The sequence below is a fragment of the Podarcis cretensis genome (genome assembly GCF_951804945.1).
Source record: "Podarcis cretensis genome assembly, chromosome: 4".
Lineage (NCBI taxonomy): Eukaryota > Metazoa > Chordata > Lepidosauria > Squamata > Lacertidae > Podarcis > Podarcis cretensis.
In genome coordinates, this window is record NC_137173.1 from 6407235 (window position 1) to 6435179 (window position 27945).

The 27945-nt window shown below is 46.6% G+C and overlaps 1 protein-coding gene and 1 long non-coding RNA gene across 2 annotated transcripts; one reads left to right on the forward strand and one right to left on the reverse strand.

The window, feature by feature from the left end:
- POLD3 (DNA polymerase delta 3, accessory subunit) lies at positions 1-26608 on the forward strand. The gene is made up of 12 exons (XM_079973926.1): positions 1-199; positions 1337-1392; positions 1646-1748; positions 5015-5054; positions 8489-8621; positions 9848-10115; positions 10653-10725; positions 11765-11915; positions 15162-15268; positions 20313-20401; positions 22843-22921; positions 24406-26608. Exons 1-12 carry the CDS (start codon positions 140-142, stop codon positions 24594-24596), a joined length of 1350 nt encoding a protein of 449 aa, XP_079830052.1. The 5' UTR covers positions 1-139; the 3' UTR covers positions 24597-26608.
- Positions 17072-27667, reverse strand: LOC307215154. Its single transcript, XR_013838327.1, has 2 exons — positions 27551-27667; positions 17072-17129 (listed from the first exon to the last, which is right to left on the reverse strand). It is a non-coding gene; the product is annotated as an uncharacterized lncRNA (long non-coding RNA).
- Positions 27668-27945: the final 278 nt, after the last annotated feature.

The following is a 27945-nucleotide window of genomic DNA, read 5'->3' on the forward strand; positions in this document are numbered from 1 at the left end:
CCGCCGTAGCGCGCTCTTTCGAGGGAGGCCTCAGGTTGCCATGGCGGCGGCAGTGGCGGTTTCCTTCGTCCTCGCTCGGCGCCTGTGAGGGGGAAGTGGGCGAGGCGGGCCTAAGTTGGCGCTGCCGACCCGGCCGGCCATGGAGGACGAGCTGTACCTGGAGAACATCGACGAGTTCGTCACGGACCAGAACAGAGTGGTGAGTGGGGGGAGGGGTGCGGAAGCGGGGGGGGCGGGGCTCGCAGGTGCCTCAGAGGGGGAGGGGCGGGAGGAGGGGGGCTGTTGGGGGGAGGGGAGGGGGATTGGGCGGAGCGGGGGCCCCCCCGAACTCACAGAATATTTTTATTTTTACATATATATTTTTATTAATTTTTTTTTAACATACCATTTTCAACATTAATTAAACATACTTTTACATCTTATTCCAATTTTTGTCTTCATCAATCCTGTCTGAAAATTTTCCAATCTAATCTCTCAGTATGCGTTTCTTATCTTCCATATTACAGTGGTATCTCGGGTTACATACGCTTCAGGTTACAGACTCCAGAAATAGTGCTTCAGGTTAAGAACTTTGCTTCAGGATGAGAACAGAAATTGTGCTCCGGCGGTGCGACAGCAGCAGGAGGCCCCATTAACTAAAGTGGTGCTTCAGGTTAAGAACAGTTTCAGATTAAGAATGGACCTCCGGAATGAATTAAATTCTTAACCTGAGGTACCACTGTACATTTCAAACTCATGACCAATATCTCTATCTTTTTCTGCTTTGTAACACTTCGTATATTTCTCCTTACAAAACCTATTGTAGTCCTACTAGCGTAATTTGTTGATGACAGTTGCACTTCAAATAGTGGATATACTTCTTCCAATCTCCTGTAAATCTCTGGTCCCGCAGGTTTCGAATCCTTCCTGTCATTTTGTCCAATTCTGCATAGTCCATTAATTTCGTCTGCCATACTTCTTTCGTGAAGGCTCCCCGCACTCCTGAAGAGGCTTCGCACGGCTAAGCCAGAAGCTAGAACAGTGAGAGGGATCGTTGCGCAGCAATCCCTCTCGCTGTTCTAGCTTCTGGGATAGCTGCGCAGCCTGCATTCGCTCCATAAGATGCACACACATTTCCCCTTACTTTTTAGGAGGGGAAATATGCGTCTTATAGAGCGAAAAATACAGTATATCCTACCTTTAACTTAATGGCAGTGGGTTAAAAGAAATTGGCACAGAAATTACGACCTTGGCTCTCTATGGGCGATTGCAGTAATGATGGTTGGCAGTTTTTTTTTTGGGGGGGGGGGCTGTTGGCACTTGCTGCATGTTGAGATTGGATTGTTCTCCATTGCAGGTAACATACAAATGGCTGAGCTATACACTAGGTGTTCACGTCAACCAAGCTAAGCAGTAAGTATTGATATATTGATAAAAAGAGGAGCAAGTCTTCTCAACTGTGGCTTCAGTTCTCCTCTTAAGGCTAAATAATTCTCCGTGGGATTTTTTAAAAAAAGATTGAGTAGAATAATTATTTGTTGGACTCCTGACCCACCAGGCCACCTCCAAGGTGTGTGGTCTGCATTCACTAATAATAACTTTATCAAGGAACGTAAGGGATTAATCTTCATTTTAGTGTCTCTGTCCCTTGCCCTCATTTGCACAGGATGTTGTATGACTATGTGGAACGAAAGCGGAAGGAGAATTCGGGAGCCCAGTTGCATGTCACCTATTTAGTGGCCGGAAACCTCGTTCAGAATGGACACACAGTGAGTGCACAGCTTCTTCCATTACAAGTACAAATGCAGTGGAGTTCAGTGGGTTACAAAGGGAAACAGAGCTTTCTGTTTGGATTTTCATTTGGAAAAGAAACCAGAATCCTTTCTCCTAGGTATCATGTCAGAGGAAATAAAAAGAACAGTCAGACCAATATTTATGTATGCAACTACGACGGCAAGGTTATTGATTGCCAAAAATTTGAAAAGCAGCAGTGTCCCAACTAAAACAGACTGGTTATCTAAAATGATGGAATACTTCCATATTGCCGAAGTAACAAGGAGGATAAGAGGAGATATGGTACAAAAAGTGAATAAGGAGTGGGCTATCTTTAAGGAATCCATCAGAATTTATGTGGAAAAAGTAGAATTTCTGAAAGATACTGAGTGAATCCAGAAAATGATTAGAGCGAAAGGAGAGTAAAGTTAAGATAAAAGAAGAGATTAAAGAAATAATGAAATCCATTTAAGCTAGTTGGAAAAATAGTAACAAGAATGGCTGGAAGTCTAGTCACTTAGTGGGTGTTCATGTGGGGTAGGTGTGTAGGTATGTTGATATGTATAGTATAAAGGTAAAGGGACTCCTGACCATTAGGTCCATTCGTGACAGGCTCTGGTATAGTATAGGTAGGTATTATATAGGGTAATGTAGGTATGTTTTATGTTATGAAAATTAGGTAGTGTGTTGTGTACGTGTATTGTGTAAGTGTATATGTATGTGTTTTATATGTTAATAAAACAAATAAATAAAGTATATATAAAGGGAAACAGAGCAGATGGGGCTTATCAACCTGGGAAGGTAGCCCAACCAGGAGAAGGAAGCCTCTGATCCTAAACATCCACTGCCTTCTGGGATATCTTTGGGAGAAGAAAAAGCCAAGGAACAAACCCTAAACAAATCTGTAGTGGAGTCACTTCCTTCCAGAGACTTCTGCAGCCAAGCTGGTGCCAAACATATTGCTCTGTTTTTCTTTGGACCCCATCAATGAGGGTGTGTGTATGGCCTAGGACCTCCGTACACACAGCCCAGGCTTGCGCCCCGAGGAGGTCACCTCAGTGCTGCTAATGCAGCTGTTTGACCTCACCCCCGGAGGCACACTCCATTGTTAGGACAACGGGCTAAAGAAAGCGCACATTGCTTCTGTAGTCAGTAACAGTTACTGAAATTGTGTCTTACTGAAGCATTAAGTGTTTGGGTTAAAACCAAAGTGACTAAAAATATTTGCACTTCCAACCAACTTCGCCCAGTGTGTTGAGTGTGCTACTTTCCCATTCTAGAGCAGCGTTCCTTGCAGAAAAAGTACAAACACTGTCATTTCTCTACAGGAGGGGTAACCAACACAGTGCCCTCCACATCAGGCACCTCCACACTCGGCCCTCCAGCTGTTTTGGGACTACAACTCCCATCATCCCTACCTAACAGGACCAGTGGTTAGGAATGATGGGAATTGTAGTCCCAAAACAGCTGGAGGGCCGGGTTTGGGGTTGTCTGCTCCAGATGCTGCTGCTTTCCAAACTACAAGAAAGAAGATTCCACCTAAACATTAGGAAGAACTTCCTGACAGTAAGAGCTGTTTGACAGTGGAATTTGCTGCCAAGGAGTGTGGTGGAGTCTCCTTCTTTGGAGGTCTTTAAGCAGAGGCTTGACAACCATATGTCAGGAGTGCTCTGATGGTGTTTCCTGCTTGGCAGGGGGTTGGACTCGATGGCCCTTGTGGTCTCTTCCAACTCTATGATTCTATGATTCTATGACTACAACTCCCATCATCCCTCACCAATGGCTGTGCTGGCAGGGGCTGATGAGAGTTGCAGTCCACAACATGGGAGGGCACCCCATTGGCTGCTCTTACTCTACAGCATCTGAGGTCCATGGTGATAATAGAATCATAGACTTGTAGAGTTGGAAGGGGCTCCAGGGGTCATCTAGTCCAACCCCTTCCAATGCAGGAATCTCAGCTAAAGCATCTATGACAGATGCCCATTCAACCTCTGCTTTAAAACCTCCAAAGAAGGAGAGTCCGTCATCTCTTGTGGGAATCTGATCTTATTGTCAGAAAGTTCTTCCTGATGTTTAGTCGAAATCTTCTTCCTTGTCGCTTGAAACCGTTGGTCTTCTCCTCTGGAGCAGCAGAAAACAAGCTTGCTCCATCTTCCATGTGACAGCCCTTAGATATTTGAAGACTGCTATCCTCTCTCCTCTCAATCTCCTCTTGGTTCCTTTTGGCATAGTAGTCCTCTTCAAACTTCATTCAATCAGATGATTTATTATTTGTGAGAGGGCAGCAGGCAAGAGGGTGCCCTCTGTGTCTGTTTTCAATACCTTCCAACAGTGAGTCTTGTATCCGAAGGCTTTCCACACATTTTGGAATCCTGGACAATGAATGAGCAGAAGGTGATGAAAATGGGCACTGGGGGCGGGGGCATGCTTACTCGGCTGCCCTCCTCATGAGTTGTTAACTGAAGAAGAAATACCTGTAAATGAAATGGCAACTTTCTTGTAGTAATGAGCTTGGTCCAGCAGAGGGCACTACTGTGCTGCGAAAGGGACATTCCTGAACATTGGGTGTTTGAAATACAGTATAGGCTTTTCAAGGTTGTGGGAGGTGTTGAGCTGATACTGTTGTCTGTGATGATTTATAACTGATAATTTTAATTGTTTTGTACAATACATTTTGCAGTATGTTGTAACCCACCCTGGGAGCATAGGGTGAATGGTGGATAGTTAATAATAATAGTAGTAGTAGTAGTAATAATAATAATAATTATATGTATATACTGTCAATGTGTTTGCTGAAAGCTTTTTGGATATTTGGTCTGGCATGCTATATGAGAGGGCAGCCCCCCCCCCCCCCCCGAAATAGGATCACTGCCTAGTACTACAGTGGTGGGCAAGGGAAACCAGAGCTTATGGCACCTAATATCAGGTATCTTATTATTCACACAACAAGAGAAATTCACACAAGTCCTTTTGAAATACTTAAGCTAGAAGTTGGGGGACAAGACTGAGGCTGCAGTCCTAAGTTGCTTTCTTAAAAGTGAGTTTTACTGAGATCTAAAAGATTTTGTTGCAGGTTAAATATGGTAAGGATCAGAATATTGCTTTACTAGCTAGAACAAAGATCTCAGGGTCATGAGTTTGAACCCCACGCTGGGCGAAATATTCCTGCACTACAGGGGGTTGGACTGGATAGCCCTTGTGCCCCCTTCCAATTATATGATTTTATATTTTGCTTCTTTAATAAGTTGCCATTTCTTTACAGTGCCACAAGGTTGCAGTAGTGAAAGAAGAAAAGCTGGAAGGTAGGTCCATTGAGAGCAGTGCTTCCAAAGAAGCTTATTTGTAAATAATCCTAACATCACTTTTTTCCGTTTGCAAATTTATGAGTTTGGGTAGTATTGCTGGTTTGTCTGGAACACCTTGCTTCCATGCTATTTTCTAAGGATGTTCCCACATTTGTTGCCAACTCACCTCTGTGTCGTAGTAATGCCTCTAGAGTGAGGAACGGAAAACACAGCATTTAACATTGGTTTGGAATACTTAATGCAACTATGGTGTGAGAGTGAGGAAGAGAAAATAGACAAAGCTACATAGGACTTCACCTTCACATACCTTTGGAAAGGTGTCTGCAGCAGCATACTTTGTAGCTTTGTATTTAGGCACTTTGTACCTGGGGGAAGAACTGTACCCTACTTGTAGGCCAGCTGCTTTTTATCCAGAAGTCCCCAGGCACCTCCAGATAGGGCTGGTTTTTAGATCGCTGTCTGGAAACCTGGAGAGTCTCTGCCAGCCAGTATAGAAAATACTGAGCCAGGGGGACCAGTGTTCCTACTCTGTCTAAGGCAGTTTGCATGCAGGTGAGGGAGTGGGCTGGGAAATAATGCAAATAGCCACCTTCCCCCACTGACCCTCTGATTGCTCTTGGCGCGGAGATTGGTTGGCTGAAACGTGAGAGGGTTAAGGGAGCTTGTACCTGTTGGAAATCAATTATAATAAAGAGGTCGATGAAGGTTACCTCTGGAGAGGCTCGGCATGTCTTGCCTTATATACTTAACCATTAACTAAAGGTAAAAGGTAAAGGGACCCCTGACCACTAGGTCCAGTTGTGGCCGATTCTGGGGTTGCAGCGCTCATCTCGCTTTATTGGCCAAGGGAGCCGGCGTACAGTTTCTGGGTCATGTGGCCAGCATGACTAAGATTTCTGCATACATGACTAAGATTTCAGCATACAGTTTCTGGGTCATGTGGCCAGCATAACCAGAGCAGCGCACGGAATCGCTGTTTACCTTCCCGCTGGAGTGGTACCTATTTATCTACTGGCACTTTGACGTGCTTTCAAACTGCTAGGTTGGCAGGAGCAGGGACCAAGCAACAGGAGCTCACCCTGTTGCGGGGATTCGAACAACCGACCTTCTGATCGGCAAGTCCTAGGCTCTGTGGTTTAACCCACAGCGCCACCCGCGTCCCGTGAACCATAAACTACTGTATCTCAAAGACTTGAGGGAAATAACTTAAAAGAGCACAAACCCCTTTAATGCAGAATAGAACCTAGACTGAATGTTAACAATCCACATACAGTGGTGCCCCGCAAGACGAACGCCTCGCAAGACGGAAAACCCGCTAGACGAAAGGGTTTTCCGTTTTGGAGGCGCTTCGCAAAACGAATTTCCCTATGGGCTTGCTTCGCAAGACAAAAATGTCTTGCGAGTTCCTGCGGGTTTTTTTTCCTTTCCCCCCCTTTTTCTAAGCTGTTAAGCCGCTTATCAGCTGATCCACTAAGCCGCTAAAAGCCGCTAATAGCGCTAATCCGCTAAGCCGTCAATGGGCTTGCTTCGCAAGACGAAAAAACTGCTAGACGAAGCGACTCGCGGAACGGATTAATTTCGTCTTGCGAGGCACCACTGTACCTGGTTTAAACTCTAATTTCTGAATGCTCAGTCCTTTTTCATTCCTAAGGGGACATTGCCTACATGTCAACTTTCCCCTACCCTGTTCTACTCGCTCCTTTCATCCAGTTAAACCTCTGTGTTGTCTGACCTTTCTCAGGGGGAGTTGTCATGCTTCCTGTCCCCTCTTGCCTTTTCCTCTTGACGGGCTCCCCTTCCCCCCCTCAAGCCACACAAACAGTATTCAAGGACTAGACTCTCAAACAACTTCCCAACAATTGTCAATTTGGTGCTCCAGTTGCTGCAGTCCCTGAGGTCAAACACGGAGGAGACAGATGATCAGGTGTTCCCTGAATGAGTTGTCCTGAAGCACTCTCCTTGGAAGTCTCCTCTTCCTGGTTTGAGCACATGTGATTTTTCAGTTGCGGCCAGGACACTATCCCTCCCTGCTTTGAGGACTGTGACAAGCACTACACCCAGGCCTGGGTGGAGAGCCAGGCTTGTCCACATTGGGCTGTGCTGTCCTTTGCAGGCACATGAAGCACTTCTGAAGCACAGCGTGATTGCGGGGAGAATCCTGCCCCATCTCCAAACACAGGCAGTTAGAGCTTCAGAAGCGTGGTGCAATGCATACTAGTCCCAGCCCTCGTCCTGAGCTTGGAAAAGGTGATCTTTTCCCAGTCTTGCACTCTGCTCCAGAAGCACTTAGACAGCCTCTGAGATCCAGCGCGACACCAAAGATAAAGATCCCATCCCAGGCAACAATTCTGGCCAGAATCAATGTGCTTCTGGCTGCAAGTCTGTCCTGCAAAAATTGTGCAGCCTCAGCCAGTTGTCCGCATGGGGTGGGGTGGGGGGAGTGTGATGCAGAAGCGAAAGCATCTGAGATTACAGCCAGCTACTGTAGAGGTGAGGCAGACATTCCTCCAAACTTCTGGTTCGACCAAACTCTGCTTCGTGTGATCTGATACAGCCTTGGCAGAAGCGCTTGGGCTGCAAGCCCTCAGATTGTTATCGCAGGGCTAATGTTTCTCCTTCCCAGGGGAGAGGCATGTGGGCTAGACATTTTGACTACAAATGCTTTTGTAGCCATAATTCAGCTGTATGGTAGACAGTCTTACATTGTGAGTCTCTTGACAGCCAAACGTTCAGCTGCCAAGAGCATGATAGTTTCAGAATAGCCGCTTTAGGTACTGAGTGAAACTGGCAAGGAGCAATGCAGGCTTCTCCTGAGAGTCTTCTAAGGTGTCCTGGGATTGGTTCGTTTGTTGGGTGTCCATTCTCGATTTTAAGAGTTATCCCCTCCCAATATTTCCCCCCCGTTTTGTGCCATGATCATACACATACAGTGATGCCCCGCAAGACGAATGCCTCGCAAGACGGAAAATCCGCTAGACGAAAGGGTTTTCCGTTTTGGAGGTGCTTCGCAAAACAAATTTCCTATGGGCTTGCTTCGCAAGACGAAAATGTCTTGCGAGTTCCTGCAGGGTTCCCCCCCCCCTTTTTCTAAGCAGCTAAGCCTCTTATCAGCTGATCCGCTAAGCCGCTTATCAGCTGATCCGCTAAGCCGCTAATAGCGCTAAGCCGCTAATGGGCTTGCTTCGCAAGACGAAAAAACCACAAGACGAAGAGACTCGCGGAACGGATTCTTTTCGTCTTGCGAGGCACCACTGTATTGCCATTGTATATGGAGGCACCAGTTTGCACAAGCTTCATCTGAGCATACAAGTATGGCCTCCCAGCAGCCCGGTGCACTCCCAGGTCGCTTGTTGAGTTGCGAACCATGCCGCTGCAAAATGGTTGCTTTTTCTAAGGTCCTTTCCATTTCACACACCTGTCTTCCTTTTCAGCAATGAAGTCGAAGCTGTCCACCATTGCCAGCGTGCACGTCTACAGCATCCAAAAAGCCATGCTCAAGGACAGCAGTCCGCTCTATAACACGGACTACGATGTCATCAAAGCAAACCTGCAGAACTGCAGCAAGTGAGTTCTGTCTTGGTAACTGATCTGCTGGTCATCCAGATAAGCCCACCTTTATCTTGCCATCATTGTAGATTGTGCTCAGGCTGTAAGCGATCTCCAAAACCCATCCCAGAGGGTTCCTTCTTGTGCCCCTGCGGTAGTGGTTTCCCCCCACTCTGCTAGGAAAAGTTTTGAGCTGTTTCTCCCCCCTCACAGTGCTGGTTTTTCTTTTGCTTACTGTTTCAATTCAGAGTCGGCAACATGCAAAGTGTTCCAAACTTTTCCTTTCTGACAGTCCGTTCAAGTTTAATTGCTATGTTCTCATTTACCGTATTGGCCCGAACATAAGCCACACTTTTTTTCCTAATTCCAACCATGAAAAGTTAAAAGTGCAGCTTAAATTTGTGACCTTGCAAAAATTGACTTTTTTACAATATCGCTGCTGAAACAGACATACAGTAAAATGGAACAGGTATGAGTGCCTGCAGAATTTTAAGGGAGTGGCTTATATTTGGGTATTGTCTTTTTTTCTTTTCCCCCCCTTGAATTTTAAAGGTGCGGCTTATATTCAGGCCAATACAGTATTGCTTCACTTGGATTGACTGAGAGATTATTATTTATTTAATTCATAAAAACTGAACGTATCTTAATTGTAAAAAAATCTCAAAGATGTTTACAAAAGATGAACAGTAAAATCAAGAAAAATTTACAACCCTACTTTAAGGCATGCAAAAGCTAAAATACTAAAACAGGTTAAAATCACCTCAACTTTCTAAGCAGCTGAGTAAACTTGTCTAAACAGGAATGTTTTTAGCAGGTGCCAAAAGAGTACAGTGAAGGCACTACTTGATCTCAATAGGCAGGGAGTATTTCATATATTTATATCCTGCCTTTCCCCCAAGTTGGCATGAAAATAATTTTGTTCTTCTGGCCAGTTCTCTTCAGTGAAAAGAGATTCCCTTGCTTCCTGTCCACACCGCTGTGCTTGGGCAAGTGACTCTGAGGACAAGTTTAAAAGACATTTGTATAAAAAGGAACAGAAACCTTTCTTGGTCTACTCCCATCTTATTGGTCAGTATGACATAACGTTGTCGCACATGTTTAAGGAATGCATGAGAAATGAAACAGGAATTGTTTTCTCAGGAAACACCTTTATCCCAAGGCTCTTTGAGAGTTTTTGGCATGGACGTCAAATGATAAAACTTCCAAGTCGTGCTAACTGAAGTTTTCCCCCTCCTGCTACCCAGGTTTAGTGCTATTCACTGTGCTGCTGCAGTTGCTAGGACAGCCGCTGAAATGTCTCGCGTCGAAACCCCGGCCCAGGTGGATCACCAGCCACCTTATGGCATGGATAAAGCTGCTACTCCTGTGGTCAACAGCCATGCCCCAAGCGCTTCTTCAAAGCAGACCTCCCAGCAGGCCAAGGGCATTATGGGAATGTTTGCGGCCAAGTCTTCTACCAAGTCCCAGGAGACCCCAAAAGAGACCAAAGTGGAAGCTAAAGAGTTGCCAAGTGTAAGTTTCCAGGCTTTGGCACCCTTTGTCATTAGCTACCCTCCCCCCCCCCCCCGGACGCGGGTGGCGCTGTGGGTTAAACCACAGAGCCTAGGACTTGCCGATCAGAAGGTTGACGGTTTGAATCCCCGCGACGGGGTGAGCTCCTGTTGCTCGGTCGGTCCTGGCTCCTGCCAACCTAGAAGTTTGAAAGCACATCAAAGTGCAAGTAGATAAATAGGTACCGCTCTGGCGGGAAGGTAAACGGCATTTCCGTGCACTGCTCTGGTTCACCAGAAGTGGCTTAGTCATGCTGGCCACATGACCTGGAAGCTGTACGCCGGCTCCCTCGGCCAATTAAGCGAGATGAGCGCCGCAACCCCCGAGTCAGCCATGACTGGACTTAACGGTCAGGGGTCCCTTTACCTTTACCTTTTTACACTCCCCCCCCCCCCCCAAACTTCATCTCAGGGCTGCACCGTAAAGTGCAGCTTTGGACACAAAGGCATGAAAGGGAGAACCAATACAGTTCGCTTTGAATATGTTCATTCCTTCCAGGCCTCCACAGCAAGTAGCAAGGCACCTGCTAAAGGAAATCTGCTCAACAACTTCTTTGGAAAAGCTGCTCTGGGTAAGGATTGTCGAGCTCCTGCTTGTGTTGCCTGCCCCATTGTCAAGGGCTAAATACAGCTTACAGCATTTACATTCAAATCCTTGGCTCCGAAGGGCTTATTATAGCTAGATAAAGGATAAACTAGCAATTTGTTCCTAAGCATGTCTCTTCATTTGCAAATCTTAAGGAGTTCGGAGGGGAAATATAGGTAACAAAGGCTTGCTGAAACAAAACGTTTTCAGCAGGCTTGATGAGGATGCCAGCATAATGTCAGTAGGCAGGGATTTCCATGGCACAGGTGCTGCCATTTTTTGGCTCCTCCACTGAAGGTCTGGAGGGTGGCAACACGAGAAGAGGCCTTTCCAGTGTTGGCTTCTCACTTGTGCTCTACCCAGAGGCTCACTTGGTGCCTTCATTACTTATCTTTAGGCACCAGGCAAAAAGATTTAATTTCCCCAGGCCTGTGGCTTTTAGTTATCTGTGGGTAGGTATTTTTAACCTTTAAAAAATATGAATGAGTTTCATATTTTTCTCTTGTTTCAGTTTTATGCTGGTTTCAATGTGTGTGTTACTGATTTGTTGTTGTAAATCACTTTGAATTATTTTGTTGGGGGGGAAAAGCGACAAATAATTCTACTTAAAAATAAATAAATCCTTCTGTACATGCAGACCAGGCCTGAGTACGCTTAGGACTGCTGTATTGTGTGTGATTTATTACACTGCTCCAGTAGCCTCCGTCCAGATTTTCTTTTGTAGTTTTGCAACATACTTCTATCTCTTCCCCACCTTTTGTGAGAGTGGAGCCCCTTGTTGTAGCCAGATCCTACCATAGGGAGCAAACTTGGTGTTTTTATAGTTGTTCTGATTTTGTGTGGAGTGCCCTACCTGGGTGGATGGAGCAGCCAAGTAAATTTTGTTGTCCCTGAGAGGGGGCAATGACAATAAAGATATTACTATTATTATTATTATTATTATTATTATTATTATTATTATTATTATTATTTATTATTAAACTGGTAAACTGCAGCCTTCCTGCTTTCCCTTGTGACAAATGCAGGTAAAGCAAGCCCTGAACCCGAACAGCGAAAGGAAGAGAAAGCTGCAGCCAAGTCCCCAGTGGAACCCAAATCGCTTCCGGGTGCACCAGAACGTGAGAAACCCAGCAAGAAAGCTGACCCTGCAAGAGGACAGCAGAAGGACAAAAAAAGGTAGCTCTTCCCAATTAAGTTTGTGGTTGTCTAAGGCTTTGGGGGTATAAATGGCCAGCTTGGCTCATTCATTTGCAGGAGTTCATTGTACTGTAAAGGAGTGCCTGGAAGGGGAGGAAGCAGGCACACAGATTTTTAAAAGGCCGAGTCAAGCACTGAATTGCATAAGAAGTCTTGAACTCCATTGACTTTCTTCCAGACTGATTGCACTTCTAAATGCTCAGAAACTGGAGGCAGGATTGCAAATGACATCAGTATTAAAGCTGGGGCTCGTTGCTGTTTTCCATCCTAATTTTTCTTTTTAAAAACCACTCAAAATGTGCACACACAATGCAGTGTTCCGGTGTAATACTTGAGTATTACACAAATAACAAACAGTCCAGTGCTTCAGCTTTAAACTAGCTGCAATTGTCATCACTTCTCTGATTCTGATTTTGAGAGCAGCAGAGCAAAAGCTGCTAGATATTCTGCAACTGCTAAACCTAAATTTGTGTCCAGAATAAATTTTACCAATATTGCAGGCTTCTCTGAGTTTCTGGAGCTCAGATACTTCTCTTCAGCGCTAGATTTGTATGTGTATAGAGTGCCTGGAAGGACTGAGGTGCAGGTGGGGAGCGTTGTAGGGGGGGTGCAGAAAGGAACGGGTTGTTGAAAGACAGAGCAAGACAAGAAAAACGCATGCATGCATGCACACACCCCATACAGTGGTGCCTCGCAAGACGAAATTAATCCGTTCCGTGAGGCTCTTCGTATAGCGGTTTTTTCGTCTTGCGAAGCAAGCCCATTGACAGCTTAGCGGATTAGCGCTATTAGCGGTTTAGCGGCTTTTAGCGGATCAGCTGATAAGCGGCTTATCAGCGGATCAGCTGATAAGCGGCTTAGGGTTTAGGAAAAGGGGGAAAAAAGGGGGAAAACCCCGCAGGAACTCGCAAGACATTTTCGTCTTGTGAAGCAAGCCCATAGGGAAATTCGTTTTGTGAAGCACCTCCAAAACGGAAAACCCTTTCGTCTAGTGGGTTTTCCGTCTTGCGAGGCGTTCGTCTTGCGGGGCACCACTGTATTGCATTTGTATATTTTAGCTTGGTGCCTAATAGAAATCTATCACAGGATGACAGGAATAGCTGCTTCACCAGAATCATATACCGTATTTTTCGCTCTATAACACGCACCCGACCATAACACGCACATAGTTTTTAGAGGAGGAAAACAAGAAAAAATATTCTAAATGAAACAGTGGATGTATGATTTTTGTGGTTCATGCTGTGGCCACAGACATGTGATCTGACGGTGAGTTTGAGGTAGCCCAATGCAAAAATCCTGAGGATCCATGTGGATCCATGCTTTCTAACCACGTTTTAAGTGGGGAGGGAAGGAAAAACACTCAAGGGCCAAGGAACACACGTGGGGTGGGTGGAGAAGGATGCTGTTAATAATGCAGAAGAGGCGTATAAGAGGAGAAGCAAGCAGGCTCTGCTTCTCTCCCTCCTCCCCGGCTAGCTGAAAAACTTTGCTGCTATTTAGCCAGCTGAGTGGGGAGAAGAGAGGGACAGAGAGCCTGCTTGCTTTAAAGGAGCCAACCGGACAGGAGCTGCTTACACTCGTGTAAGCGGCTCCTCTCCTCTCCCACTTTGCTCCTTTAAAGCAAGCAGGCTCTCTGTCCCTCTCTCCTCCCCACTCAGCGGCTCTTCTCCCGCTTTGCTGTTTCAAAGCGAGCCACGGAGGAGGGAAGGAAGGGGAACCATGGATCCTCTGCTCACGACTGCAGCAGATCCCCCGCCATCCGTAGGCATTCCCTCCATAACACGCACAGACATTTCCCCTTACTTTCTAGGAGGAAAAAAGTGAGTGTTATGGTGCAAAAAATACGGTAATAGCAGAATTCTGGACTGGTATCCTTCTGTGCTTACTTTTAATTTTAGCTCAAGCATTTGTCTGCAGCCTGGTGTGGGCAGTTTCCTGTTGTGGAGGCCCCCTCCTCGCTTGACTTTTAGCCAGTCAGCTGATTCTAACTAGCTGCCTTGTTTTTAGCCCCAGAAGCCTGGAGAAATGGATGCCCCTTTGGCAGAAGAGCAGAAGCCGCACTGCCCAGAGTTGTCTCTGCCACCAGCGCTAGCTCGCTGGCACCTTCCCATCAATGCTTGAAAGAAGCCATTTAATTAATTTTTTTTTCCACTAGTAAAAATATGATCATGCTAAAATGTATTTCAAAGCCACTCCAGACATCTGAGACACTACCTCATAGCGACTCCATTAAAAGAGTATTGATTGACCATTTGAGACATGATTTCTTGTAAAAACTGTGCTTTGGGGACAAACTTGTTTAGACCCCCTGAGGCAGGATGAGATCCCAGGTCTGGGGGATATTAGCTTTCACAGCTCTGCAGTCACTTTGTTAACGTGGCATTTTGCATCTGAGATGTCATTGACTTTTACGTCCTGCCCTGTTCAAGGGTTTAGAACAAGTTGATTCGTTTTGGGGGATCTTGGGTGGGCTGCTGGTCGATGCTGTTTTTAATAACATATTGTTTTGTTGGCCTCAAGTCAGAGGGTGCTGGCTGGTAGTTACCGCGGTGGCACTGAGGTCTAAACCACTGAGCCTCTTGGGCTTGCTGATTGGAAGGTCGGCGGTTCGTATCCCCATGACGGGGTGAGCTCCCATTGCTCTGTCCCAGCTCCTGCCAACCTAGCAGTTCGGAAGCATGCCAAAAAGTGCAAGTAGATAAATAGGTACCACTCCAGCGGGAAGGTAAAACGGTGTTTCCATGCACTGCTCTGGTTTCAGTCTTCCGTTATGCCAGAAGCGGCTTAGTCATGCTGGCCACATGACCCAGAAAAACTGTCTGCGGGCAAACATCTGCTACCTTGTCCTGTAAAGTGAGATGAGCGCCGCAACCCCAGAGTTGTCCACGACTGGACTTAACTGTCAGGAGTCCTTTACCGTTACCTTTTCCAATTGCTAGGAAACCAGTTTCCTCTGGATAGAATCACTATCTTGGTTTGTTCTGTTCGTTTTTGATTGCAGAACATACATGACCCTGGGAGCATCTTTTCAGCTCGCTTCTTCCTCTAGAGTTCAGTGCATGCAGCCGTCTTTTAATTATAGGTGGTAGAAGAGGAAAAGCATGCTGCTATTGTTCTTTGCTCCAGATTAGCAGTTGCACGTTTTGCGTTTGGAGAAGTTGTTCCCTTTCCGCCTGTTCCACACCCCCAAATACATTTGAAGTGACGAGCCTTATTTGTTTGCAGAACAAAGAGGCTGGAGATGTCAGATGAGGAGGAGAAAGAGGTTGAGAGCCTGAAGAGAAAGAGGCGTCGGATCAAACAGCCTCAACCCGAGAGCAGCGATGACGAGGGTAAATGGAAGATGGTGGGTGGAGGTTTGATGAGATTGCAGTTACATTGAAGCCAGTATCTCTAGTAGATCCTGGTCTTCTTGGAAGTGGGTACAGCAGTGCTAAGCACCTGCCCTGAATAAGTGCAAAGTCTCGTCCGACGAGGCTTCTCTTTCTATAAATGGTTATTCTTTCTGCCCAGGCATACGACCCTTCGTCTTACCACTAGTGAAATGCAGACTTCCATGCTGAAAAGAGATCAGCTCTTTGCAGGTGTTTTATTTATTTCTGAGTTGCAGAATTCTTCCCCATCATATTGGTTTCAAATGAGCCCGGGGGGGGGGGGGGGGCTTAACAAAGAGCTTCCAATAAAACACAGCTCATGAAAAGGAGATGCAGCAGAAATTAAAAATATGCGGTATGTGATTAACAAAGCAGGCTTAATTTCTGCAGAAATTAACAGAAATTAAATCTGCTTTGTTAACCAAAGCCTGGGCCCTCTCTCTGATACAGTGGCAACAGAGGTGGTGGCAATGAGAAGTCTGTTGTAACCAACTAAGTTCTGCTCTTGAGCAGAGCTATTGAAAGGAATGGATTTAAGTCGTAACCACAAATATAAGTGGATCTGCTCTTGAGTATGGCTAATGTTGGAGACAATCCTTTGTTATGCGAGATAAACAAATACCCATAATTCACTTTCTCTATGGAATCCTTGATATTTCTTTTGCAAGAAACTTGGATCTTTTTCTTTTTAGCATAACCTTGATAATAGGTAAGCGAAGGGCAATAGGAACTGTGTATGGAAGACAGTATCCCAAATGAAAGGCAGGATGTAATTTAAAAACAAGTAAGGGGAGGCAGGAAGACAAGCACAGCACAGTAGCTCCCACCCCAAATACTGACACCCTCTGCAGGTATCAGCAGTCTCTCTTTCAAATGCATCTCTGCAGCCCTCTGGACCAGCAGCTTTCTGGGTGATTTTTTTTAAAAGAAAGGTAAGATTTTTTAAAAGACATTTCTTGCAGAGTGAGACTAGTTGGCTCCCTATTGGAGCTGAGTTCTGTTTCTTGGCAAGAGCCTGCTGCCACGAGTCTTCCCAAAGCTTTTGTTCTGTCTTCTGGGAGCAGCAGCATCTAGCTAGGCTCTTGTAACTCGCCACAGCTACCTTGCCTCAATGAATAAGCCGGGGTTTGTTTTGTGGAGAGTTGTAGGATTCAAAATTGTTTCTAAAATGGTCCAAGTGATGGCACTGAAAGCCAGGCTGCCAAGACAATGGATATGTCTCCAGGATGCTCACCGGTAACAAGGACTTCCGTGTTCCCATTTGGGCAGATGCAGGGCTGCTGTCTGTAGTAAATTGCCATATCATAAGTTGGGAACCACATGTAGTGGGAATAATAATAATACAGTGGTGCCTCGCAAGACGAAATTAATTCGTTCCGCGAGTTGCTTCGTCTTGCGATTTTTTCATCTTGCGGAGCGCGGATTCCCCGGGTATTAACGGTTTTACGAAAAAGGAAGCAAACCCGCAAGACGTTTTCGTCTTGCGAAGCAAGCCCATAGGGAAATTCATCTTGCGAAGCACCTCGAAAAACGGAAAACCCTTTCGTCTAGCGAGTTTTTCGTCTTGCGAGGCATTCGTCTTGCGGGGCACCACTATAATAATAATTTATTATTTATACCCTGCCCATCTTGCTGGGTTTCCCCAGCTGCTCTGGGCGGCTTCCAACCGAATATTAAAAACAATACAGCGTCAGACATTAAAAACTTCCCTAAACAGGGCTGCCTTCAGTTGTCTTTTGAAAGTAAAATAGTTGTTTATTGCCTTGACATCTGCTGGGAGGGTGTTCCACAGGGCAGGAGCCACTACCGAGAAGGCCCTCTGCCTGGTTCCCTGTAACCTCACTCTGAACCTGCGCTCTGAACACAACAGGCATCCAGCAAGCCAGGCAGCAGAAGAAATTTGGGAGGCCAAAGTTAAAGTGTAATTAGCAGCATCACAGAAGAAAACAAAACCAGATACTGTGTTGGTTTGTCCCAGGAAGGCTGGGAATACACAGTTAAAGCTGTTCCTCTGCCTTAAAGGCCGCATGGTGGAGATTGTCATCGTAACCTTTGCTGCTGCCGTTTAGTATTTGTATACCAACATCAAGGTACAAATGGTACCTTGTCACCTTTTCCAGTTCAGGGATATGAGCACCTGGTGGACAGGCTGGACTTTTCAGTAGCATCTTGCAAGTTACGAAGGGTCTTTCTGGAGGGGTGAACCGGATTTTTCACCTCGACCCCAACTGCATTTATTCTCACAATCGGATAACCGCGAGAATTTGGGATTTAAGCCCCAAAAGGAACCTCTTGGTTACTGCATCAGTCCTCATCAGTACGATGACAGCACACCTTGGCTGCTGCCACCGCTTCATCTGACTGCGCATATTGAGGTGTGTATTTTTGTGCAATGCCCCATGCGCTGCCATCTACCTCACTGCTCGTGTTTCCACTCCTCCCCTGACAGAAGAAATCAATTCATTCTTCCGTGGTTGGAAGCCGTCCACCAGTAGATCTCAGCCCTGCTTAACCTGCGAAAGGTCGCTTGGCCTGATGCCTGGCCCAGACGCAGCATTCCTGGTATTGACCTAATAAGCTGGGCTGGTTTCACGTCCAAAAAAACACAAGTCGCAACTATGGTATGATCACAGAGCTGCCGCCAGCCAAATGTGGATTGAAAGGGAAGCTTGGCTGTTGTTCTGTCCAACATTTCCGTTCTTTCTATTAAGCAAGCAGGTTAGCAGGGCAAGTCCCTTCTCTGCTTGCTTACCCTGAGAGAGGCTCCCCATGGCAGTTGTTCTCCTTGAACTCAGCAGGGCTTCCTTGCAACCTTTCAGCTAGTCAGGGTGACGCAGCGGGGGGTTGAATGATAGAGGTGCCACTGCTAACGCAGTTTCCGCATTCCTGTCAGATCAGGGAAGCATTAAAATGAAATCTGCCTTGTGATCATCAGGGGCTTTCGCCATTCTCTTTCGCAGAACCACAACAGGTTGTAACTTGCTGCCATAGCTGACCCAAATAGCACAGAGTAATCAACGCAAAATGCCCAGGGTTTAGTCAGGAAAGGATCTGAGGACCAAAACATTTTTGAAAGCGTCTTGTGGAATTGATGTGGTTTTTAGACTGCTTGATTGTATCAGGGTTTTTTTTAAGCCACCTCTAGCCATTAGAAGGGATGCTGGTGGCGCTGTGGGTTAAACCACAGAGCCTAGGACTTGCTGATCAGAAGTTTGGCGGTTCGATTCCCCATGACTGGCTGAGCTCCCATTGCTCAGTCCCTGCTCCTGCCAACCTAGCAGTTAGAGAGCACGTCAAAGTGCAAAGTACTGCTCTGGCAGGAAGGTAAACGGCATTTCCGTGTGCTGTTCTGGTTCTCCAGAAGCGGCTTAGTCATGCTGGCCACATGACCCGGAAGCTGTAAGCCGGCTCCCTCTGCCAGTAAAGCGAGATGAGCGCCGCAACCCCAGAGTCGGCCACAACTGGACCTAATGGTCAGAGGTCCCTTTACCTTTACCTTTACCAGCCATTAGAGATGCATTTTCCCAAAGCTAGTGTCAATGCTTCCAGTTTCGTATGTTAAACTGCATTCATGGATATGGTTTAAGAGGAACATACTTTTGATAGGTTTTGCATTCCAATAAACTGAGGATGGTCTGGTGCAAGGGCTGGTTAGATAGTCAAGCTGCCAAGAACTTATCTAATGGCAAAGCAGGCCTGAGATGTAGTGGGTATATCACAAGGGAAAGCAGAGTATTTCTGGGTGCCTTTACGAATTTGTCTTCTTACGATCCAGCTCATATAACGCAGCTCCTGCAAAATCTCAAATCAGAGCTTTCAGTACTGAAGGATATGTTTTTATTTGTGCTTGTTGCAGAGAACATCTTAAATGTGTTGGGCTATAACATGAGTTTTTCTGAGGGGGTTGTTAGAATAGTTGCTTTTGAGTCCATTCTACCACACTTTGCTGTACCCTCTCGCCCAAAGAATCAATCACATTTAAGAGCCCTAAACGGCCTCAGCCCAGTATACCTGAGGTCCGGCGCCGAGGGCCTTCTGGCGGTTCCCTCACTGAGAGAAGCAAAGCTACAGGGAACCAGGCAGAGGGCCTTCTCGGTGGTGGCGCCCGCCCTGTGGAACGCCCTCCCACCAGATGTCAAAGCGATAAACAACTACCTGACATTCAGAAGACATCTTAAGGCAGCCCTGTTCAGGGAGGTTTTTAATGTGTGACATTTTAGTGTATTTTTTGTCTTTGTTGGAAGCCGCCCAGAGTGGCTGGGGAAACCCAGCCAGATGGGCGGGGTACAAATATATATATATTTTTAAAAAAGAGCCTATATTGGCTGACCAAAATGGAGTGTGTACACTTTTGCTTTTGAAAGGTGCCTCACTGTTTCATTTTCCAAGTTGGCATCAGGGTCCTTTTGAAGATCAGGTCTCAAATACAGTGGTGCCCCGCAAGACGAATGCCTCGCAAGACGGAAAACACGCTAGACGAAAGGGTTTTACATTTTGGAGGCGCTTCGCAAAACGAATTTCCCTATGGGCTTGCTTCGCAAGACGGTAATGTCTTGCGAGTTCCTGCAGGTTTTTTCCCCTCCCCCCCCTTTTCCTAAGCCCTAAGCCGCTTATCAGCTGATCCGCTAAAAGCCGCTAAACCGCTAATAGCACTAATCTGCTAAGCTGTCAATGGGCTTGCTTCGCAAGACGAAAAAACCGCTATACGAAGAGCCTCACGGAACGGATTAATTTCGTCTTGCGAGGCACCACTGTACATATTTCAGTGGCTGATTTAGAAATGAGGCATGTTTGCCCTGGCTTGAACTAGACAGGCAGTAATAAATATCCAGCGTGCCATGTGGAGGCGCACGAGGCTGCTACCATTCCTTGGGTTCTGTGATGGAAGCAAGGCAAAATGCAAAGGTAGGAAAATAAATGAATTGAATGACACAATAATGCTGCAATCTCTCGTTGGGCCATGGTTCCAAAACTGCAACTTAACTCCTCTTTTCCCCTGCAGATGTCCCGGAATCGCCTGTAACTCCTGAAGTGAAAGACCTTTCTCCTGAGCCAGACGCGAACCCAGAGCCTGATCCTCTGCCCATGGAGGTAAAGACTGGATTTGCAGGCATGTTTCAGACAGTGGGAAACCCCACATTCTGAACATGGGGTTGTTTTTTATACAATCGTCCTTCGCTTGCTTGGCTTACGTAATTTTATGGAGTAGGGAGAGTTTTTGTGAGGTAAAGGGACCCCTGACCATTAGGTCCAGTCGCGGCCGACTCTCGGGTTGCGGCGCTCATCTCGCTTTATTGGCCAAGGGAGCCAGCATACAGTTCCGGATCATGTGGCCAGCAGGACTAAGCCACTTCTAGAGAACCAGAGCAGCGCACGGAAACGCCGTTTACCTTCCTGCCGGAGCGGTATCTATTTATCTACTTGCACTTTGACATGCTTTTGAACTGCTAGGTTGGCAGGAGCAGGGACCAAGCAATGGGAGCTCACCCCGTCGTGGGGATTCAAACCACCGACCTTCTGATCGGCAAGTCCTAGGCTCTCTGGTTTAACCCACAGTGCCAACCATATCCCTTCTTGTGGGGTTGGAGGCAGAAGGAATTAAGGAGGAAGTCTTGCCTTGGTCTAAACTACATTTCTAAGGTCTCAGTAGAAGCTTCATTTGCTTCTTAATCTTGCTTAAAAATATTTATATAAATGTATCTCAAGCTGTTGCTTCTCATATCACTGGCCCAAAGTAGCAGAATTGGGAATGTAGTGCAAGATGAGTGATTCTCAGTTCAGCTGTAATTGCTTTCAGCGCCTTCTTTGTGACTGATGGGCTTAGTGAGAAGTGAATTCTTCGTGGCCACAGCCTCCGTTACAAATGATCCGACCCAGTCATGCGATCACAAGCAGATGCCACTTTGCTCTTAACGCTTGGCTGAAAACCTAAAATTTGGCAAAGAGACAAAACCTATTTGCGTTTTTGTTGGAGTCGGTTAACATCTCCAGAAGCCCAAAAGGTTTCACTTCAGAATCAATTCAGCAAACTTCTCTCTTCAAAGTGGGGTGAATGAAGAAATTGGATGTATTCTGGTTGTTATAAAACACCACCCAACTTCCAAATCACCCCAGTTATGCACTTTGATTTTAAAAGCTGAACTGAAATTTCTTTTTTTCTTTTTTCTTATTAGTGGTGCTTATTTCTGAGTAAATATGCATAGATCCAACTTGTAAAATACACCTCTCCGCTTTTGGAGGCAGAGGGAATTACAAGTGGGGAGAATGCTATCGCAGTGAGGTCCTGCTCGTGGGTTTCCCAGAGGCCTCTGGGCAGCCATTGTGAGAATAATGATGAGGAGGATAATAATAATAATAATTTATTATATGCTGCCCATCGGACTGGGTTGCTCCAGTCACTCTGGGCGGCTTCCAACAAATCAAAACATCAAACAGAAAAACACTGAAATCTTCCCTATACAGGGCTGTTTTCAGGTGAGCCTTTGGCCTAATCCAGCTTGAAGGTGGTTCTTACGTTTTTAATGTTCAGAATCTTCTTTCTTCACACCTTTTGAATTTCAGCTGGTCATTGCTAACTGTAGTGAAAATGGAAAGCCTCATTCTCACCATGACAATGTGGGCCCATTGCCCTAATTACCCTGGCGGGTGAATTTATCAAAGCCTAGCCATCACTCTGCCCTTACTCTATGTAAGAAAGTATATGTGCTTGAACCCAGGGATGGTGGGTTGGAATAGCCATTTCCTTCTCCCTCCTGGGGTCAGTTTTGGCTTATAAGGAAGGACATTTCAAGGGTAAGCCATGGGCTGGTCGTGGAATAGTTGGCTGTTTCCTTTGGAGAGGCATCACTGCTTGCTGATTAGGGCAGTTCATAAAAAACTTTTTTTTTTTAAAAAAAAATGCCTGCTCCAAAGGTCTTACCTTACTACACTAGGGATTATATAGCTACACCTGAAATTTCAGGCATATCAGTTAATATTTTGACCCTGCTCCATTAAATTGAAATTTCAGCCTTCACAACAGAAAAACGGCCAAGAAAACAGCTATTTTCGTGGAGGAGGGTTTTTTATAAACCGCTGTACTGAACACCCAATGATTTTCAGTGTAGGAGGGTCAAGATATTAACTGATATGCATGAAATTTCAGGTATAGCTATATAATCCCTGGTGTAGTAAGATAAGACCTTTGGAGCAGGCATTTTCAAAAAAGTTTTTAATGAACCGCCCTAGGGCTGATGGCAACTGTGCTGTGGAATAAAACTCCCCACCCTTTTATAAACTCGCTTTGAAAGGTAACTTGAAAGCTGCTTGTTGCTAGTAACCCATGATCGATCCAGTGACATTTGCCGAATGTGACACAGTTTCACCTTTGGAACCTGCTTTCCGACCGGAGGAAACGGCCTCTTCCATTGGTAGCACATTGAGCCCCTCCCCTGGTCCCAGGCAACCACTAGAAAGAAGCAAAGAAGTAGATGCTGTTTGTCGCAACGTTCACTGCACACCATCTTCACAGTCTGCACTATCCTCTTTTTCAGGCATCAGCAGGAGAGAAAAAACGAAAGCGGAAGCGAGTGCTGAAGTCCAAAACGTTTGTGGATGAGGAAGGCTGCATAGGTGAGGTGGAGCTGTCCTGGGGTTAACTAATGAACCGTGTTCGTTTTAACTGATCGATTAAGTAACGTTAACAGTAGCAAAAACAGTGAGCTGCTGTTGGATATGGGAGGACAAATCCCTTTGGGCTCTGTATTAATGGGTGTGGTGCAATTTGCATAGCATCCTATGTTACCCTGCCAACCTCAGGACGCGCTGTCATTTTGTGTAGGACCCCTTTCTCAACACCCGTTGCAAGTTGGGGCCTAGGGAGCCTGGAGGAAAGTGGGGAAGTCTGTCCGTGTGTTGAGGAGAAACCCTTGGTGCACATTCGTCATGCAAGTCTCTAGCCTGGGTTTTCTCAAGTTAGAAATGGATTAAGGATCTGACTTTCCAAGTTTGGCCAAGAGCTCTGGCCTCCACTTCAGGCGCCTCTGAAGAAACAGACTCTTTCTTTTCTGTCTATCCTCAGCCAACCTTCCCCCCCCCCTCCGAAAGGATGCATACAGAGCTTGCAATAACAAAGATGGACCCCCCCTCCCCTTCCAAAGAAAGTGTGGGTTTTACTCTTTAACTTCAGTCTTTTCTAAACATGTCAAGAGTGGGAAGCTTCCCTTCACCACTTGGAATAAATAGTCCTCTGTGGAATGCTGACATTACGGATTTGCAGTCCAGATCCGGCCCGGTTCATTGCTACCCGCACCTCTGGTGTGTTCTTGGCAGAAGGTCTGGTGTAGCAAAGAAAGAACGGAACGGAATCGTGGTGAGAATTGTTTGGATGGGAGAAGCGGCCTAGCCATACATTCAAGTCAGAGATCTGAATGTTGCCTTTGCCGAACTTCCAGAATGTTTGTATTTGTATATGTACATCTGTCAGGGGTTGGGATTAGGGGCATTTGGGTCGTAGGTATGTAGAGGATTTCTAGGTGTCCAATCCAGAGAGATTTCCCACTCCTCCCATGTTTAACTTTGGGTTCGTGTTGGGAGCCAAGCCATTATGGCTTGCATCAGGGTTTTCATACTACAGTCATACCTTGGGTTGAATACGCTTCAGGTTGAGAATTTTCGAGTTGCGCTCCGCGGCAACCCGGAAATAACAGAGTGCGTTACTTCCTGGTTTCGCCGCTCGCGCATGCGCAGACGCGCAGCGCTTTTCGCATGCGCAGATGTGCCATCACTAGTTATGTTTCCTTCTGGATGTGAACGGGGCTCCGGAACGGATCCCGTTCGCATCCCAAGGTACCACTGTATGTGGATTCAGTCTAAGGGCGAGGAAAGGCCAGCAGGCCCAGGAATATACTTCTGCAGGAGAAGAACGGTGAAGGAAAGATGGGAGTTGAGTTGGGCAGCAATCAGGAGTCCGTGTCTTGCTTGCCTCCAGTGGTGGCCTTCAGAATGGGGGGGGGTGATCTGGGGCAGTTTTAAGAGACTGTTGGGTAACCCAGAGGCTGCAAGAATCAGGGACTTTCCAGTGGTGCAACCGGTTCACGCCGCCCTTTTGTTTCCAGTGACCGAAAAGGCTTACGAGAGCGAGTCCTGCACAGACAGCGAAGGCGACTTCCGCTCCAAGCCCTCCACGGCTCGCAAGCCACCTGCCGGGGCTGCCAAGAAGGAGCCCAAGGAGGAGAAGAGAGGCGCAAAGAGAGGCACCAAAGCCAACAAGCAGGCGTCCATCATGGGCTTCTTCCAGAAGAAATGAGCTCCAGCCACCGCCTGGTTTGCAGAAGCTGCGTCAGAGCAAGCCGCCACCCTTTTTGAGGCACAAATACTTACCGTGTAAGTGGGCTTTCTCCAGAACCCGGAAACGAGACTCGCCACGCGCGGGAACCTTTCGGTGCCAAAGCTGCTTAGAAAGCAGCCACTACAGACAACAGAGCCGCTGTTCGAGAATCAAATTAATTTGCTTTGTGCCGGCCTGTTCAATATATATCTCTATATGTAAAGGCCAGTTGTTTCTTTCAGCCACCCCATCCTGCGGCAAGCCCCGCAGGTGGGCTGGCTTCTCCCACTGGCTCAGGTCAACGAAATGTGATGCGACTCAGTGTCCCCACCAGCTATCGCTGTCCCACCCCCAACCCTTTCTTCTTCACAGTGGTGCCTTCAGAGAGCTTGGTGGAGTCTTCAAGGTTTCTCTGAGGCCAGGCAGCTATTTGGAAGGGAAATCTCGCAGGGCCTTCACACAGTTGCCTGCTCTTGTAGCTATGCGGAAGGGCAGTGATAGCTTAAGAACGTTGGTGGGTCTTTTTCCTTGTCTCAACCAAACGCTGTGAAAGGCGGGAGAAGCAATGGCAGCTTTAGAAATGTCGAAAAGAGTATTCTGGCCGTGAGTCTTGGCGCAGGCTGCCTCTGTTATGATATACACTGGAAATGAGAAACAATTCAGAACCAGCCCGGACTGCCCTCTTCGCTCCATCTGTTTGTATGGGGCTTTTGCCCAAATGATCTTTTGCCCTCCTCGTCTTCCTCCTGTCATTCAGAATGGGAGCCCAACCATTTGTGTCAGTTTTAGCATAAACAAGGTGGATTGGGGGTCTCTTGACTGGTTGGCTTCCTTGTTCAACTGCCAAGCAGGGTGTGTGCCCCCCCCCCACTTTAATGGAGAAACCACTTATTAATGAGGAACCAAATGACGAGCAACCCCGTTTCGGAAGATCCAACTCTTTTTTAAAAAGTTAGAATGAAAGGAAAGGAGCAGGGAGGAGACTGGCTATTCTTCTCACAATGCTGCAGTTTGGACAGATCCGTTCAGTGAAACATTGAGAGAGGGCAAGAATTCCATTCTGGTGTAGTTTAGGTCTAGCGGTGGAGTGGGCGGTCTTCCACAGCCACTCACTAAACCACAACCAAAATAGAGTAGCAGGTAGAGCTGCTGGTGACATTAAAAAAAAAAAAAAGTCATTTGCCTATTATAGATGGCGCCCAGGCCAAAGGAGAAACAAAAGGGGTTCATTATTCAAACCCTGTATTACAGAAATTATATTTTTATTTTGAGGCTTAGCAGTGGAGGTTTCTCAACCTCCCCAAGCCCCTACTGAAACTACAGCCTGGTTTCTGAAATCCGTTATTTGAAGGATCAGAATCCGTTCACGGCTGTTGCAGATGCATGAACTGGCCTGCTCCTCTGACTGGCGTCCTTGGGGGTTTCCCGTTCAACATGGTGTTCTTGTAGTTGCTGATTTTATAAGGGAGTGCATTCAAGCCTTAGCCCAGGCCTGCAGACTGACCTTCCTGCTTGGCCTTCTCATCCCAGGTTTTCCCTACACATGGGAAGGTGGGTTTGGCAGCATCCTCGCCTCCGACCATTCCTTCCCCAACCTGGTACCCTCCTGGTGAATTAGTCTATTAACTCTCACCAGTCACAACCAGCAGGGGTGTTCTGGTGAGAGAGTTACAGCCCAAAACATGGAGGGCACAATGTTGAGTGAGACTACTCTAAGGAGTTCAGGCCAACAGCTGAGTAAGGCTTCACATCCTTGGGTTAAGCGTTGGTTGTTTTTTAATATGAAATAGGAGGCCTCTGCTGGAAAGCCTTACTCCATTTTTTGCCAATCTTTTTTTTTTAACTCTTTCCCAATAAAATAACACTTTCCCCTTCCTCCTTTCTGTGCTTAGATGTTTATGTTGGGGCGAAAAAGCAAAATGTTAAATAAAGATGCGGTCTTCTGCTAAACATCTTTTTTTTAATAAATAAAAAAAATCTTGCTGAAGAGATGTTTTTGTGTCTGAACTTGTGATACTACCGCCTGGCTGAAGCATTTTCATTGAGCTTTGAAGGTTTTTCCATGCAACCGAATACTTAAGGATGAAGTTGTCCAAGAACTGTCTCTATCATGTTCAGAAGTACAAATACACATATAATTTAAAAGCCAGCTGGAATTCCTCACCTATCGCAGGGCAGCCAGGGATTTCAGAAGGGGCTTTTGAGCTGCTGAGCCTGCTGTTGACCCTTCCTTTGGATGGAGGAAGCAGTCACATGACAGCTGGGCTCATCTTGCTCGCCCATCAGCAACATGCAGGCTGGGGCTGATGGGAGTTGTGGTCCAAAACATCTGGAGGGGCACCAGGGGGGCATAGGTGCCCCAGAACCTGTGATTGGATGGGGGATGGCACTGTGGTCTAAACCACTGAGCCTCTTGGGCTTGCCAGTCAGAAGGTCGGCAGTTCGAATCCCCGCGATGGAGTGAGCTCCCGTTGCTCTGTCCCAGCTCCTGCCAACCTAGCAGTTCGAAAGCATGAATTATAATAATAATAAAATAATATTAGTAGCAATTATTATTATTATTATTATTATTATTATTATTATTATTATTATTACCTTGCCCATCTGGCTGGGTTTCCCCAGCCACTCTGGGTGGCTCCCAACAGAAAAAAATGTGATAGAACATCCAAAGTTAAAAAGCTTCCCTATACAGGGCTGCCTTCAGATGTCTTCTAAACGTAGTTTATTTCCTTGACATCTGATAGGAGGGCATTCCACAGGGCGGGCGCCAATACTGAGAAGGCCCTCTGCCTGGTTTCCTGTAACCACTTCTGACATCCCTGACCACTGGTCCTGTTAGCTAGGGATGATGGGAGTTGTAGTCCCAAAACAGCTGGAGGGCTGAGTTTGGAGATACCTGATCTGGAGGGCACCATGTTGGTTACCTCTGTAACCTCACTTCTCGCAGGGAGGGAACCGCCAGAAGGCCCTCGGAGCTAGACCTCAGATTCTGGGCTGGACGATGGGGGTGGAGATGCTCCTCCAGGTCTACTGGGCCGAGGCTGTTTAGGGCTTTAAAGGTCAGCAGCAACAATTTGAATTGTTCTCGGAAACGTACTGGGATCCAATGTAGGTCTTTCAAGACCGGTGTTATGTGCTCTCGGCGGCCGCTCCCAGTCACCAGTCTGGCTGCCGCATTCTGGATTAGTTGTAGTTTCTGAGTCACCTTCAAAGCTAGCCCCATGCAGAGTGCATTGCAGTAGTCTAAGCGGGAGATAACCAGAGCATGCACCACTCTGGCAAGACAGTCCATGGGCAGATAGGGTCTCAGCCTGCGTACCAGATGGAG

Excerpts from the sequence above, each read along its gene's own strand:
- POLD3 (XM_079973926.1), top strand. The coding sequence starts at position 140 with ATGGAGGACGAGCTGTACCTGGAGAACATCGACGAGTTCGTCACGGAC. Across the intron at positions 10,116-10,652 it reads AAGCTAAAGAGTTGCCAAGT|GCCTCCACAGCAAGTAGCAA; the intron begins GTAAGTTTCCAG and ends CATTCCTTCCAG. Across the intron at positions 11,916-15,161 it reads CAGCAGAAGGACAAAAAAAG|AACAAAGAGGCTGGAGATGT; the intron begins GTAGCTCTTCCC and ends ATTTGTTTGCAG.